Source organism: Octopus bimaculoides, chromosome 11 (assembly GCF_046866305.1).
Source record: "Octopus bimaculoides isolate indiv1 chromosome 11, ASM4686630v1, whole genome shotgun sequence".
Taxonomy (NCBI): Eukaryota; Metazoa; Mollusca; class Cephalopoda; order Octopoda; family Octopodidae; genus Octopus; species Octopus bimaculoides.
In genome coordinates this window covers 70,072,916-70,086,238 of record NC_142938.1, presented here as the reverse complement: position 1 = coordinate 70,086,238, position 13,323 = coordinate 70,072,916, and the positions used below count along the sequence as shown (strand labels likewise).

At 38.6% G+C, this 13,323-nt stretch overlaps 1 protein-coding gene across 3 annotated transcripts in view; it reads left to right on the top strand.

Annotated features, from left to right (window-relative positions):
- Positions 1 to 13,323, top strand: part of LOC106873889 (protein-glucosylgalactosylhydroxylysine glucosidase) — a 32,778-nt gene that overhangs the window by 19,148 nt on the left and 307 nt on the right. For all 3 annotated transcript variants that reach the window (XM_089360338.1, XM_089360340.1, XM_089360339.1), the window contains exons 8-12: positions 1,654 to 1,863; positions 3,624 to 3,839; positions 6,704 to 6,804; positions 11,046 to 11,174; positions 13,057 to 13,323. The exon at positions 13,057 to 13,323 is cut by the window's right edge and continues 307 nt beyond it. In XM_089360338.1, the coding sequence (XP_089216464.1) occupies positions 1,654 to 1,863; positions 3,624 to 3,839; positions 6,704 to 6,804; positions 11,046 to 11,174; positions 13,057 to 13,323 (923 nt within the window). The remainder of the gene's footprint in view (positions 1 to 1,653; positions 1,864 to 3,623; positions 3,840 to 6,703; positions 6,805 to 11,045; positions 11,175 to 13,056) is intronic.

Below are 13,323 nucleotides of genomic sequence, written 5' to 3'. Positions count from 1 at the left end.
AAGAACAAGAACAACAAGCATTATTAAAAGAGAAAAGAAGCATGGTCATTCCTTACCCAAGTGACTTCATCTTATCACCCATCGCTTATCCGATCATAAGTTAGTTTGATAGTTGAGCTCTGATTGGCTGTATGCAAATGAGTTCATAACTGGGGTCTGGAACTCTCGTGGGGAAAAAATTTCGCGTCCCGTCCAAGGTACAAGGAATGTTATTGTTGTTGTTGTTGGCACTCGGTCGCTTACGACGTCGAGGGTTCCAATTGATCCGATCAACGGAACAGCCTGCTCGTGAAATTAACGTGCAAGTGGCTGAGCACTCCACAGACACGTGTACCCTTAACGTAATTCTCGGGGATATTCAGCGTGACACAGTGTGATAAGGCTGACCCTTCGAATTACAGGCACAACAGAAACAGGAAGAAAGAGTGAGAGAAAGTTGTGGTGAAAGAGTACAGTAGGGTTCACCACTATCCCCTGCCGGAGCTTGGTGGAGCTTTAGGTGTTTCCACTCAATAAACACTCACAACACCCGGTCTGGGAATCGAAACCGCGATCCTACGACCGCGAGTCTGCTGCCCTAACTACCGGGCCATTGCGCCTCCACACAAGGAATGCATACATCGCCGAATCCGAGTAACCAGCCACATGAGCATATGGCTTGGGAAGGACCTTTGATTCTGTTTTTGATTTCATGTACTAAGTATAAAGGGACACTCATAGACCACCATTCCTTCAACTTAACATATCATCGGGTTGATCTTTTTTTCTAACCTGCTGATAAGACGAATAAAATGTCGCTTCTGTCTCTCCTGACTTTCATAATTTTCCAATTGTCATCAACAGTTTAAGGATTTTGTCTTCTTGTACAACGTCCAATGAAGTTAGTCTAATACTCTTTTACTCTTTTACTTGTTTCAGTCATTTGACTGCGGCCATGCTGGGCCACCGCCTTTAGTCGAGCAAATCGACCCCAGGACTTATTCTTTGTAAGCCTAGTACTTATTCTATCGGTCTCTTTTGCCGAACCGCTAAGTTACGGGGACGTAAACACACCAGCATCGGTTGTCAAGCGAAGTTGTGGGGACAAACACAGACACACAAACATATCCACACACATACATATATATATATATATATATATATATATATATATATATATATATATATATAATTTTTCAAAGTAAACTATAAAGTTATTCCCCGAAGAAGTGTATGGCAACTTATATGTTTGACTTAAACTTGACGGTCAAATATAGCTTTATACAGAAATGTTAACATCGGATTAAATAACTTTAATATGGATATTGGCGTCAAATCTCTTTCTTAAATGTAAAAATTTAAAACTTTGGTTTTATATATATATATATATATATACATATATATGACGGGTTTCTTTCAGTTTCCGTCTACCAAATCCACTCACAAGGCTTTGGTCGGCCCGAGGCTATAGTAGAAGACACTTGCCCAAGGTGCCACGCAGTGGGACTGAACCCGGAACCATGTGCTTGGTAAGCAAGCTACTTACTACACAGCCACTCCGTCAATTAAAATCTATAGAAGAGATATAAAAGTGACAACTCACTTGTTTTCTTCTCTCTGTAAATATCATACCCTCACATCTATGTAAAAGACTATTCATATACCATATTACAGGTATGGAAACGACCAACGCCCATTGGGTGGCCCTTTACGAACAACACGTGACAGGGGACATTGCTTTTGCTGCCCAACAATATCTGTACATGTCAGACGACCTAGATTTTTTCAAGAACGAAAGAGGAGCAGAAATGCTTCAAAATATCGCAGAATTTTGGATACACAGGGCGGCGCTCGACAAGAAGCTCATGAAATACATTATAACAGGTAATATGGATTTTATAATGTTTAATATAATTTCAATATTTGATATAGTTTAAAGCAAAATGCTTAACGCCGGGGAAAATACTTAACAGCATTTTGTCCATCTTTACGTTCTGAGTTCAAATTCTGCCAAGGTCGACATTGCCTTTCATCTTTTCAGGGTCGATAAAATAAGTACCAGTTGTATATTGGGGTTAATGAAATCAACTTACGCTCTCAACATGTAATTTCAAATTCTGCTAAAGTAAGCTTTGTTTTTTGAGCACTGTGGTTGGTCTAATATTTCTAAAGCAGTTTCCGCCGAGGTCGACTTTGCTTTCATCCTTTCGGGATCGATAAATTAAGTACCAGTTGCGTATTGGGGTCGATCTAATTGACTGGCCCCCTTCCCAAAAATGTCGGGCCTTGTGCCTAGAGAAAAGAATATTTAACACACCATTTCAACTCATGTATTATTTATTTTTTGTGTGTTCCAAAAATTTTCGTTGTTTTTGCAACTTTGCCAATGGATGTTGAGAAGGCTGCAAACGCAACGAAAATTTTGGAAAAAAAAAAATATAAATAATAAATGAGAGGAAATTGAACCGGTGAGTGTTAGATATTAAGGCAGTATGACTCTCTCCAGACACAACAAAATTTGTTTCAACACACGAATTCACATAAAGAATCTTACAAACAAGATACAAAAATCGAAATATTTATTTTGTTTATTTATTTCGAGAATCGTGGCTTCCCTTGTGAGAAACACTGCTTTGAAGCATGAGAAAGTGGGTTAGGATCAATGACAACCCAGACAATGCAGACATGACCATTGTACGTTTAAATATTATTTCTACTCTAGGCACAAGGCCCTGAAAATTTGGGGAAGGGGACAATAGTAGATTACATCGACCCCAGTGTTTCACTGGTACTTAATTTATCGACTTCGAAAGGATGAACGGCAAAGTCGACCTCGGCCAAATTTGAACTCAGAACGTAAAGACGGACGAAATACCGTTAAGCATTTCGCCCTTCGTGCTAACGATTCTGCCAGCTTGTCGTGTGTCATGGGAAATTTGACTGCTATTTTTAGCTTATAAGAAACCTCGGATCTATTTTAAAACGGGGGCCACATTTTTCATTAATGTTTTACGTAGTGTTTTTGGTACGGAAAGACTTTCAAACTTCGTATACTTATCTATTTTGTGTTATAGAACAGAAAAATATTTTTGTATTCGAATTTATTTCATGTAAAAAATTGTCTTATTTCGATAATTTCAACCAATCACTGACAAGTATTCAGTTGTTTACATTTACTCCTTTGGCTGATTAAGCGATGTAAAGCGTATTTAATCTCCATACCTTCGTTTTATTTGCTTTTTTCATTTTAAATTTGCTTTAACCCTAACCCTAACCCTAGGGTTAGGGTTAAGGTTAGGGTTAGGGTTAGGGTTAGGGTTAATTGTTTCAGAATCGTTTGTTTATGTAGTCGGCACTTAATGTATATCGGCTGAATGGACGTCAGTGATTGGTTGAAATTACAGAAATACGACAACTTTAACATGGAAAAACTTATGGATTTCTTTTTTTTTTTTAAGAAGACTAAGAGAAAAAGATGTTTTATATGACACATTCTACCAGTGATCCAAGTTTCAAAGTGTTTCGTTAATGAAAAATGTGGCCCCCGTTTTAAAAAAGATCCGAAACCTCTAGCAGCAAAATGGTATGTTATTTGTTCTGCATTATAAAAGAATTCATTGGCAAGTTCCTTCTTTATTCAATAGGTGTTATGGGCCCTGATGAATACCACTCTCCTGTCGATAATTCCATCTACACCAACTACATAGCTGCCAAGAGTCTGGAAATGGCTGTCGACTGTCTTAAACGTCTGGGTAAAGAGTCTATAAAGACAGAAGTCTATGAAATTGTGAAGGATAACATGTACTTACCATTTGATTCTAAACTGCAGTACCACCCAGAATATGATGGATATAAGCAAGGTAGGTTAAACATTGACTGTCTAATGTGATTCTGTTATATGTGCCATGGACAATTCATAGACATGGTCTGAGATAAGATATCTGAAAAAAAACGGGATGGGCATGGCTAGAATGCCTTTGACGTTACGTCTGCTTAACCTGAAATTATCTGGAACTTAACTACAACTACTACAGCGGGTGGGGGTAGTTCAAGATAAATCAGGATGAATTGAGTGAATTAGTAGAATTATGAGAGGGTCAAATAAAATGCCTGGAGTATTTAACTTCAGCCCTTCATGTTCTGAGTTCAAATCCTACTGAGGTCAACTTTGCCAGCTTGGAGTTTTCATGCACCAACATGCATTAAGCTTTTCTAGATTCCAAACATTTAGATGAGCTTTCGTTTGTGTAGCAGAAGCCTCCATCTGAGATATAGGAGCAGTGCTCCATTGTAGGACTTGCTTGAACTATGGACAGAATCAGCAGCTGAACAAAACCAAAATATTGGTTTCAAAACTTGGCACAAAACCAGCAATTTGGAGGAAGGGGATAAAGGTAAGTCGGTTACATCAACCCCAGTACATAACTGATATTTATTTTATCGACCTCGAAAGGATAATAAACAAAGTCGACCTCGGCGGAATTTGAACTTGGAACCTAAAAAAAGGGGTAAAATACCGCTAAGATTCTTGCGCGGCGTGCTAACGATTCTGCCAGGTCGCCGCCTTAAACAAGACCGAAATATTTTCTGTCTCTAAAGAGCATGGTTGGTTATTGAGATATACTTCTTGCTGTGTTGTAAATGTGAGATTTGTGTGTGCAGCATGGCGAAATGGTTAAGAAGTTTTCTTTTACCATAAACTCGAGATAACCCAAGTCTTGTAAGTGAAACTGGGTAAATGAAAACTGTTCTACGGGCCTTTGGATGGTTTGCGCCTGTATTTCAAATGTTCAAACTTGTCACACACTTGTATCACATTTATTCTGAATGAGGATTACATTAACAGTGTACGTGTCTGTGGAATACGCAGCCGTTTACAATTTAATTCAATATGCAGGTAGTCTTGTTGATCAATATATAATTATATGTAAAGTTAAGATCCAAAGATCCAGGTGTAGGAAGTTAGTAAGCTTCGAGCAGTCCGGAGAAGGTATTAAAAAAAAAAAAAACTTTCGGGAACAATACAGGTTTATTGACGCAAAAGGTTGTAAATTTTTACCATATTGAAGTTGGGGTTGCTGTGTATGTGAATAAAATTCCAAATTGAGGGTACCTGCTCCATTCCTTAATTTTGAATAGATAGATAGATAGATAGATAGATAGATAGATAGATAGATAGATAGATAGATAGATATACGTACATATATATATATAAGTAACAATAAAAGAATGCAACCTCAAGACATTTTTTCACTTTCGAATACAACCTTTTCTTTCTCTTTCTATAATTTTTGTTAAGTTACAATTTCTCTGTTTTCCTCGGGATTTTTCCACTTTCTTTTTTCTTGTATCAAGCAATTGATGAAAACATTTTAAAAAATTAAATTCATAGAGCCGAACACAATCAAAAATATTAATTATATTTTTCCCTTTACTTTTTACTTTCCTACAATATCATTAATTACCGTATCCTATACACTAAGCTCAGTAAGACTGGGCTTAGTAAATTTATTTGTTCTCTAAAGGAACATAATAAACAGTTTGATTTGGAATGGAATATTCTATCTAGATCCTTTCCATGTGATAAAGGTAAATCTTTTTGTCCGCTCTGTAACGAAGAACAATATCTCATTCTGTTCTCGGAGAATTCTCTTGTAAATACGTTAAAAGAATGCGTTTATCGTTGCAAACATTGGCAAAAACATACCTTTTGTTCCTATAAGTAATTTCTACCAATCTATAAAATTCGACCTTTGTCTTCTTACATTTCATTTGCACTACATATATCTATTTCCATGCTTTTAAGCTTTATTCCCATTCATCTATCGCACTATATTTCTCCACTCTTAATTTTATGTTAATTTCTTGCTTTCTCCTCCTTCTCTTTCTTTAAATTACCTTTGATGTTAAATATATTAATGGATTTTTAAAAAAAAATAACTTGCTAGTGTTCCCCTTCATCATATACGCGTTAATCACATTCAGTTAAAATGCCTTATTGATGTGTTTTGTTTCTCTTTTTTTTTCCCTGATGAGAGGATTACATTGTCTTACATCATTCTATTCCCTCCGGAATAATATTAATATTTTCTTCGAAATATATGTCGGAAGTATAAAGATTTGAATAACACCTGCGTTTAACGCCATTTCTTTATATATATATATATATATATATATATATATATATATATATATATATATATATATATATATATATATATATATATATATGTATGTATATATATATATATGTGTGTGTGTGTGTGTGTGTGTGTGTGTGTGTGTGTGTGTGTGTGTACATATATATGTACATATATATATATTTACATATACATCCTCCTATCACACACCTACACCGGCACTTATACAAACATAGGCATATCCGTATATATGAAGGGAACGTGTGCACAAAAGTCGCACTTATGCACCGGACATAGTCTTACACTCATATACATACATATATACATGCACATATATACACACGCACACACATATACATATAAAGTATATACATACATACACATATACTCACACACGTACACATTCACACAATTAAAAAGAAAAAAGAAGAAATGAAAAAATATATATATTTGTGAGTGTATGTGCATGTACGTATACATGCTTGTGTGAGTGTGTACGTTTGTTGACGTTATGAACGCAGGAGGTTTATGTCTATGTATTGTGAGAATATGTTTATCCACAGCGGTGTGTGTTTTACTTTCAGGTACTCAAGTGAAACAAGCGGATGTCATTCTTCTTGGTTTTCCACTGATGATGGAAATGTCAAAATCTGTAAGATTCAACGATCTGGTCAAATACGAAGCGGTAAGATTGCTTGAGCTTGATTAATTTGGGATTCGATGATACATATCAACACAGCACAAGCATTAAACCATTCACTATTACTATGTATATCAAGGCTGGCAGAATCGTTAGCACGCTGGACAAAATGCTTAGCAGTATTTTGCCCGTCGCTACGTTCTGAGTTCAAATTCTGCCGAGGTCGACTTTGCCTTTATCCTTTCGGGGTCGATAAATTAAGTACAAGTGAAATATTTGGGTCGATGTAATCGAATATCCCCCTTCCCCAAATTTCAGGCCTTGTGCCTATAATAGAAAGGACTATTACTATGTATCTTCAAACAAACACGCACACACACACACTCTCACACACACACTCTCTCACACACACACACACTCATACACACGCATACACCCACGCTCATACATAAATTCATTCATATACATACACTCATGCATATTCATACATTCAAGCATATTCATACACATCATAGTTTTAACGTCCACACTTCAACGCATGCATGAATCAGAGAAAAGTTATTGAAGCCGATTTTCTACGGCTGACGGTCTTTCTGTTGTCAGCCGTCACTTGTTTCCAAGCAAGAAAATAGTTCCATTCGTCTTCCAAAGGACGAACAGCTCAGAGACCGTTTTGTAAAAGAAACAAAACAAATGACACCATTTACCTATCTTTAATTATCAACAATCCATCTGCTTATTTAAATGTTAACTTGATTTAATTCAAAAGTTAAATCTTCATTCCAATTCACCCGAGCATCTTTCTGTGGTAAAGCACCGTTTCTTATTATTGTTAATTTTACTGTTGAACTCCTTTTGTTATTTCGTTGCTAAAAACTTCGTTTTTCTGCATTGTCACAGAACTGTTAACGTTTCCCCTACCCGCTGCTTGAGGCGGGGGTGGATATTTAAATTTTGCAAAAAAAATGGAGAACAGTAATATTTAAAGCATTAAAAGCACAAGGCTAGACATAGTACAGAAAGAACAAGTAGAAAAGTGTCTAAAGCCCATCTGGCAAGGCATAGCATACTTTGCCAGAGGCAAAAGATTTGCAACAGTAGAGGTGCGGCTCGAATCTGAGGATTTAACCAAGCAACACTCAACTACCCCACGGAAAACGCATGAAGTGATACTCCTACCAACGTACCTTGAAAGACGTACCTCCAAGGTGAAGGTAAGAGAAATTCCACCAAAGGTCGACGTTGCCTGGCTCGTGGCTGCGATCGTTCTAGGCTTGGAGGGAAAAATAACAATCCTGCAAGGCACCAAAATTAAACAACAAAACTAGCAGGGGCAGGGATTAGAGATGCTAATCCAGGCTGCCCCTGTGGACCTCAAGGAGATTGTTGACACCATATTGGTGGGAGAAGATACGAAATTGAGAGTTATGGTGGAGGGAAAAAAGCCCCGATGCTTCAAGTGTGGCCAGAAGGGCCGCATAAGAGCAGAGTGCCCTCCCCCAAAAGCACCAGAGCTCTCACCAATCGTGAAAGCTGCCGCACTTCCACCCCCTGCGCGCCAGCTCCTGCGACACCAGCTGCAAAGAAAAGGAAAAATACTGAGGAACCAAACAAAATTAAGAGAAAGGAAGCCCTTACTGAGAAATCGTCGGACAGTGATTGGCAGGTGGTATCCAACAACAAAAAGACGAAAAATCACTGCCCTAACCCCACAGACGCTAGTCCCCAACCTACCCACACACACTGATCCCCACTCTACCTCCACAGACACCAACCCCCTCCCTTCCACATCTGACACTAATACCACCCCTACACCCAAAGAAATAACATATAGGCAAGCACACAAGATCTTCAAAATCCCCAACTCCCTCTCGAAAAAAAACAGGTCATATCTGGCATACAATGCCAAAAGCACAGATCTAGAAAAAACGACAAATTCATTCCACCCATTCGAACCTCCGACAAACAATGACATTCCAAAGAACATCAAATTCATTTTCATTGATAGGGATCAGCATCATAGACTAAAAACGGCATTCCCGAAGGACGTAGGTCCTCTGAGGAAAAAATTCTCATCAACATCATATCACCAACTCATCGAAGTGGCTCCACCGACCACAGACGAGGAGGAGGGTTCCACCCTCCTCCTATAAGGTAAGACTTTATGTTCTCCCTTAATGTAGGTTGCATAAATCTACGCGGCCTGGGATCAGTCAGGAAGCAAGGTCGCCTCTGTGACGATCTTGTAATTACAGAAACTAGACTGAGTAGATCGCAGGCGTTCTCACTCCACCTAAATGACTACGAGAAATTCATTTCTCCATGTCAGTCTGGAGACAGAGGAGGCGTCGCGGTCCTACTCAGGAAGAACCTGACGTTAGAGATTAGAACAATCTTTATTGACCCGGCGGGCAAGCTGGTCGTCTTAGATGTGACGCACAGCAGTGGTAAGACTTTCAGGCTGGTTGCTGTCTATGCTCCTTGAAAAGCTGGGCAGTCAGACATTTTTCGAAGCCTAGAGAACTTTTTAGGAACGTCACATACTTTAGTGTTGTTAGGAGACTTTAACACAATCTGCGAAACACGCGTAGATTATGTTGGCTTGAACCCAGATAGGAGGAGTAACTCATGCCTCAACGATCTGCTCAGTCGTTTTCAGCTGGCAGATCGATACAGACTAGAATTCCCGGACGCTCCAGTGTGGAGATGGTCTAATAGGGACGGGTCTTCGAGATCTTACTTAGATAGGATTATTGTTAGGTGTAAAGATAAACACTTAGCCAGGTTTCCACAATTTCATTATGTCTGCAACAGTGATCATAAATTTGTGACCTGTAGGCTTGACTTAGATGCAAGCAGAGCAGTGAAACTGTTCTGCATGTTATTGTGCAATGTCCGAAAATATCAGTGTTTTGGTTTATGTTGAACACCTGCTTTCACGTTTAGGAAGAGTACAGTTGTCTTCCGAGTCAATTATAAAGATTGTTTCACCGCCCTCTCTGAAAGGGGAAAAGAAGGTCTGTTTTCTCGCTGTAGCTGCGATTGCAAAAGAGGTTGTGTGGAAGTCTCGCATGAAAGAAGTAGTGACAAGCGACTTCATCACCAGCCGAGGCCTGGTAAGCGTTTTTGTTTCCCAACTCAAGAGAAAAATAAGGCTAGAGAGGAGTTGCCTGCCACTAAGTATATACGAGAAAAGATGGAAGAAAATGGGATACATGCTGAGAATGAATGTCCCATCTTAAGGGAGGACATAACGGTTCTTTAAATGGTTCAGTGGTGGAATGTGATCAGTGGGGTCATACCTGTCCATCACTTCATCTTAATCATTCGATTTTATTATACATCATAAATTTTATAATGTTTAATCATTCGTTGACGAATCCCCTCGACCCCTTGTACTCTGCGTTAGTCCCTTGTGGACAAATAAAAATCATTTAAGTCTTCATTCCTCTTTCTTATCCGCCATAGCATCCGTTATTTTACTTTTACAAATATTCTTATTTTCATTCGCACAAATGTTTTATCTCACAACGATTTTCACTTCACAAGGCGTTTTTTTTTTCTATATCCTTGCGAACTTTTATAAAAAAAATACAACATTAAACAATTGCAGCGTGGAAGGTGTCTATAAGAAACATGCAAAAACCGTTAGATTCACTTCAACATTTAAATTTAATTTGCCAAAATATTTTCGTCGCTTTGAGACCGCCACGTGTTCACTGACAAAATTCCGTGCATCACGGGATTTTGTCAGTGAACAGGTTGGGGATGCCATGGCTGATAATGCGCAGACACGCGTTGAGGCTGAGGCACCTCTGGCTTTACCTGAATGGTGAACGGGTGTGGTCTCCGCTCGCTAGACGGTTGTTCCCCGGCTTCAGCGGTTTTGGCGTTGGAGAAAACTGGGTTACTCGTAGATCAAAGTTGGGTTCATGGTATACGGAGTGCCCCAAGGCACTCCTCCAGTTCCAGGACTCGGGCAATGCCGGCGGTCTCGGTACCACCGCAGCTTTTTATAGAGGGTTGGTAGAGGTAGGAAATGACGATGACCTGGGAAGGACCCTGGGTCTCGATGATACTCAGTTGGACAACCTGTTCCGAAGGACATTCGGGCCGAAGACACTGGATAACACATACGCCATAGAAACCGGGAAACCGGGCCCATGAGCCTGGCTAGGCTTTAAAAGGACGACGTTTATCGTTTTTTATTAGTTGTAAACTTTGGTCCGAAAAATTCGACTAATAAGCCGAAAAATATGGTATATAGATATTTTTATTCTCTTTAGGTGTCCGATGAAAATGGCCCAGCTATGACATGGTCGATGTTTTCTATTGGTTGGTTGGAGTTGAAGAATTCATCACAAGGCAATGCCAACTTTAAAAGGAATTTCAAAAACGTTATGGAACCTTTTAAGGTGAGTGGGATTTGGGTGGGGGGTGTTTTTTGTTTTGTTTTGTTTTGTATTTTGCTTTGTTTTATTTTGGAGGTTTTTTACTGCCTATTCAAGAAAAAAAAAAGATTTAGGACTTACTTCGGGTCACCACTGTTATGAAGATGAACACTGATATCTATTGAGATTTATGATAAACAAAATATCTGTTCTTTTCGTACACAAAGAAAACTACTGTCGTTATTACGAACAACAAAACATCGAGAGAGTTTGAATGTTATTGTTCTTAGCATGTGATTAGTTGGTGCTGGTGTTGCTGTTGGCGTTCGTCATTGTTTAATTGCTGTCTGCGTTTGTTCACCGTCTGTCTGCTGTCTCTCAATGCTCTCTATCTAAGTAGCTAAGGTGCACCGAATTTATAGTGATGGTTTGGCTCAAAACGAAGCGTGCCAAAAGATGGAATTATTGTTGGAGTCAGCTCTAAGTGACGTTGTGATTGGTTAGAATGTTTAATTACGTGGCTAACATTCTAGCAAATCGCACCATCGGGTATAGTAACTTAACTGCCGAATATTCTTCGCTACATCCTCTTTCATGGTATGTTCTTTCACAAACACCCTGCTCTTCTAGCAAAAAAAAAATCAGATTATTTTTTATTAAACAGAAGCTGATTTTGTGCAGTGATTAACAATGCCATCCAATATGCAACACTTTTTAAAGATATTTGTGTGGACTAAGGTCCCTTGTATTAAATTTTGATGAGAATTACTAAATAATGTGAAGACGTAAACAACAAAATTACAATGGACCGTGGTACATCACCAATCATCTCTTTACTCACGGTTAACACAATGAGTGACTCGTATCCAAATATTTCTTTCTTTTCTGTTTTACCTTCTTCATTTGCTTTAGTTATTGGACGACAGCCATGCCGAGGCGCCGCATTGAAAGGTCTTAATCGAACAATTTGACCCAAATACTTATGTTTTGTTTTGTTTTTATTTTGTTTTTGTTTTGTTTTTTTTTAAGAATTGTACTTGTTTTATCGGTCTCTTTCACTGAACTGCCACGTTACGGAGATATAAACAAACCAACACTGACTATCAAGCAGTGAGGAGGTGACAAACACAGACTCATAGACACACACAAGTACACACACACACACACACACACACACACACACACACACACACACACACACATACGCACACACACATACATACATACATATATATATATATATATATATATATATATATATATATATATATATATATATATATATATATATATATGACGGGCTTCCGCACAGTTTTAGTCAACCAACTTTATTCACAATGTAGTGGTCGGTAGTAGCTATAGTAGAAGACACTTGCCCAAACTGCCGTGCCGTGGTACTGAAACTGAAGCCACAAGGTCGCAAAGTGAGCTTCTTAACCACACAGCAATGCTTGCGCTTGTAAACACAGTAGGACAGGCAATGGGCCCAGTCTGAGGCATATTTATGCTTTGTTTTCTATCGCATGTGTGTCTGTGTGCGCATGCGTGTATGTGCGTGTGTGTGTGTGTGTGGTTCCACCTATCTTCATTTAAATTATCTGTGCGAATAAAAAACGGTGTTTTGAGTCGTTTTTTTAATTTGTTTTTAAATCTTCACTAAGCAAAACATTCCCTAGTTTCTGCTCTCAACCTGTGATAGCCAGTGAAATGACAAAAAAGAATACTTTACCTGAAAAATGGGGGGAAGAATTGACAACAGAAAGAGCATATGGTCCTAGAAACCGGCCTCAATAAGTTTCGTCTGACCCTACTAGCTTGGAAAAATAAACATAAAACTGAACGAACTAGCCAATCTTCTTATATTGGCTAAAATTTAATATGTATTTTTCTCTCTTCCTTTTCCCAGATGTGGTCTGAATATAGTGATGGAACTGGAGCAGTGAATTTCCTTACTGGAATGGGCGGTTTTCTGCAGAGTTTGACCTTTGGATATGGTGGTTTCAGAATATATAAAGACCGTCTTGAATTCCATCCGCAGCTTCCAGAGGGATCGACTAATATCACTCTACACAACATGGACTATCGTAACAGCAGTTTCACTGTAAGTTTCAATGAAACGATCATGGCGATAACGTTAACGAAGGAAGGAGATAAGGAATTAATACTAAGCCTT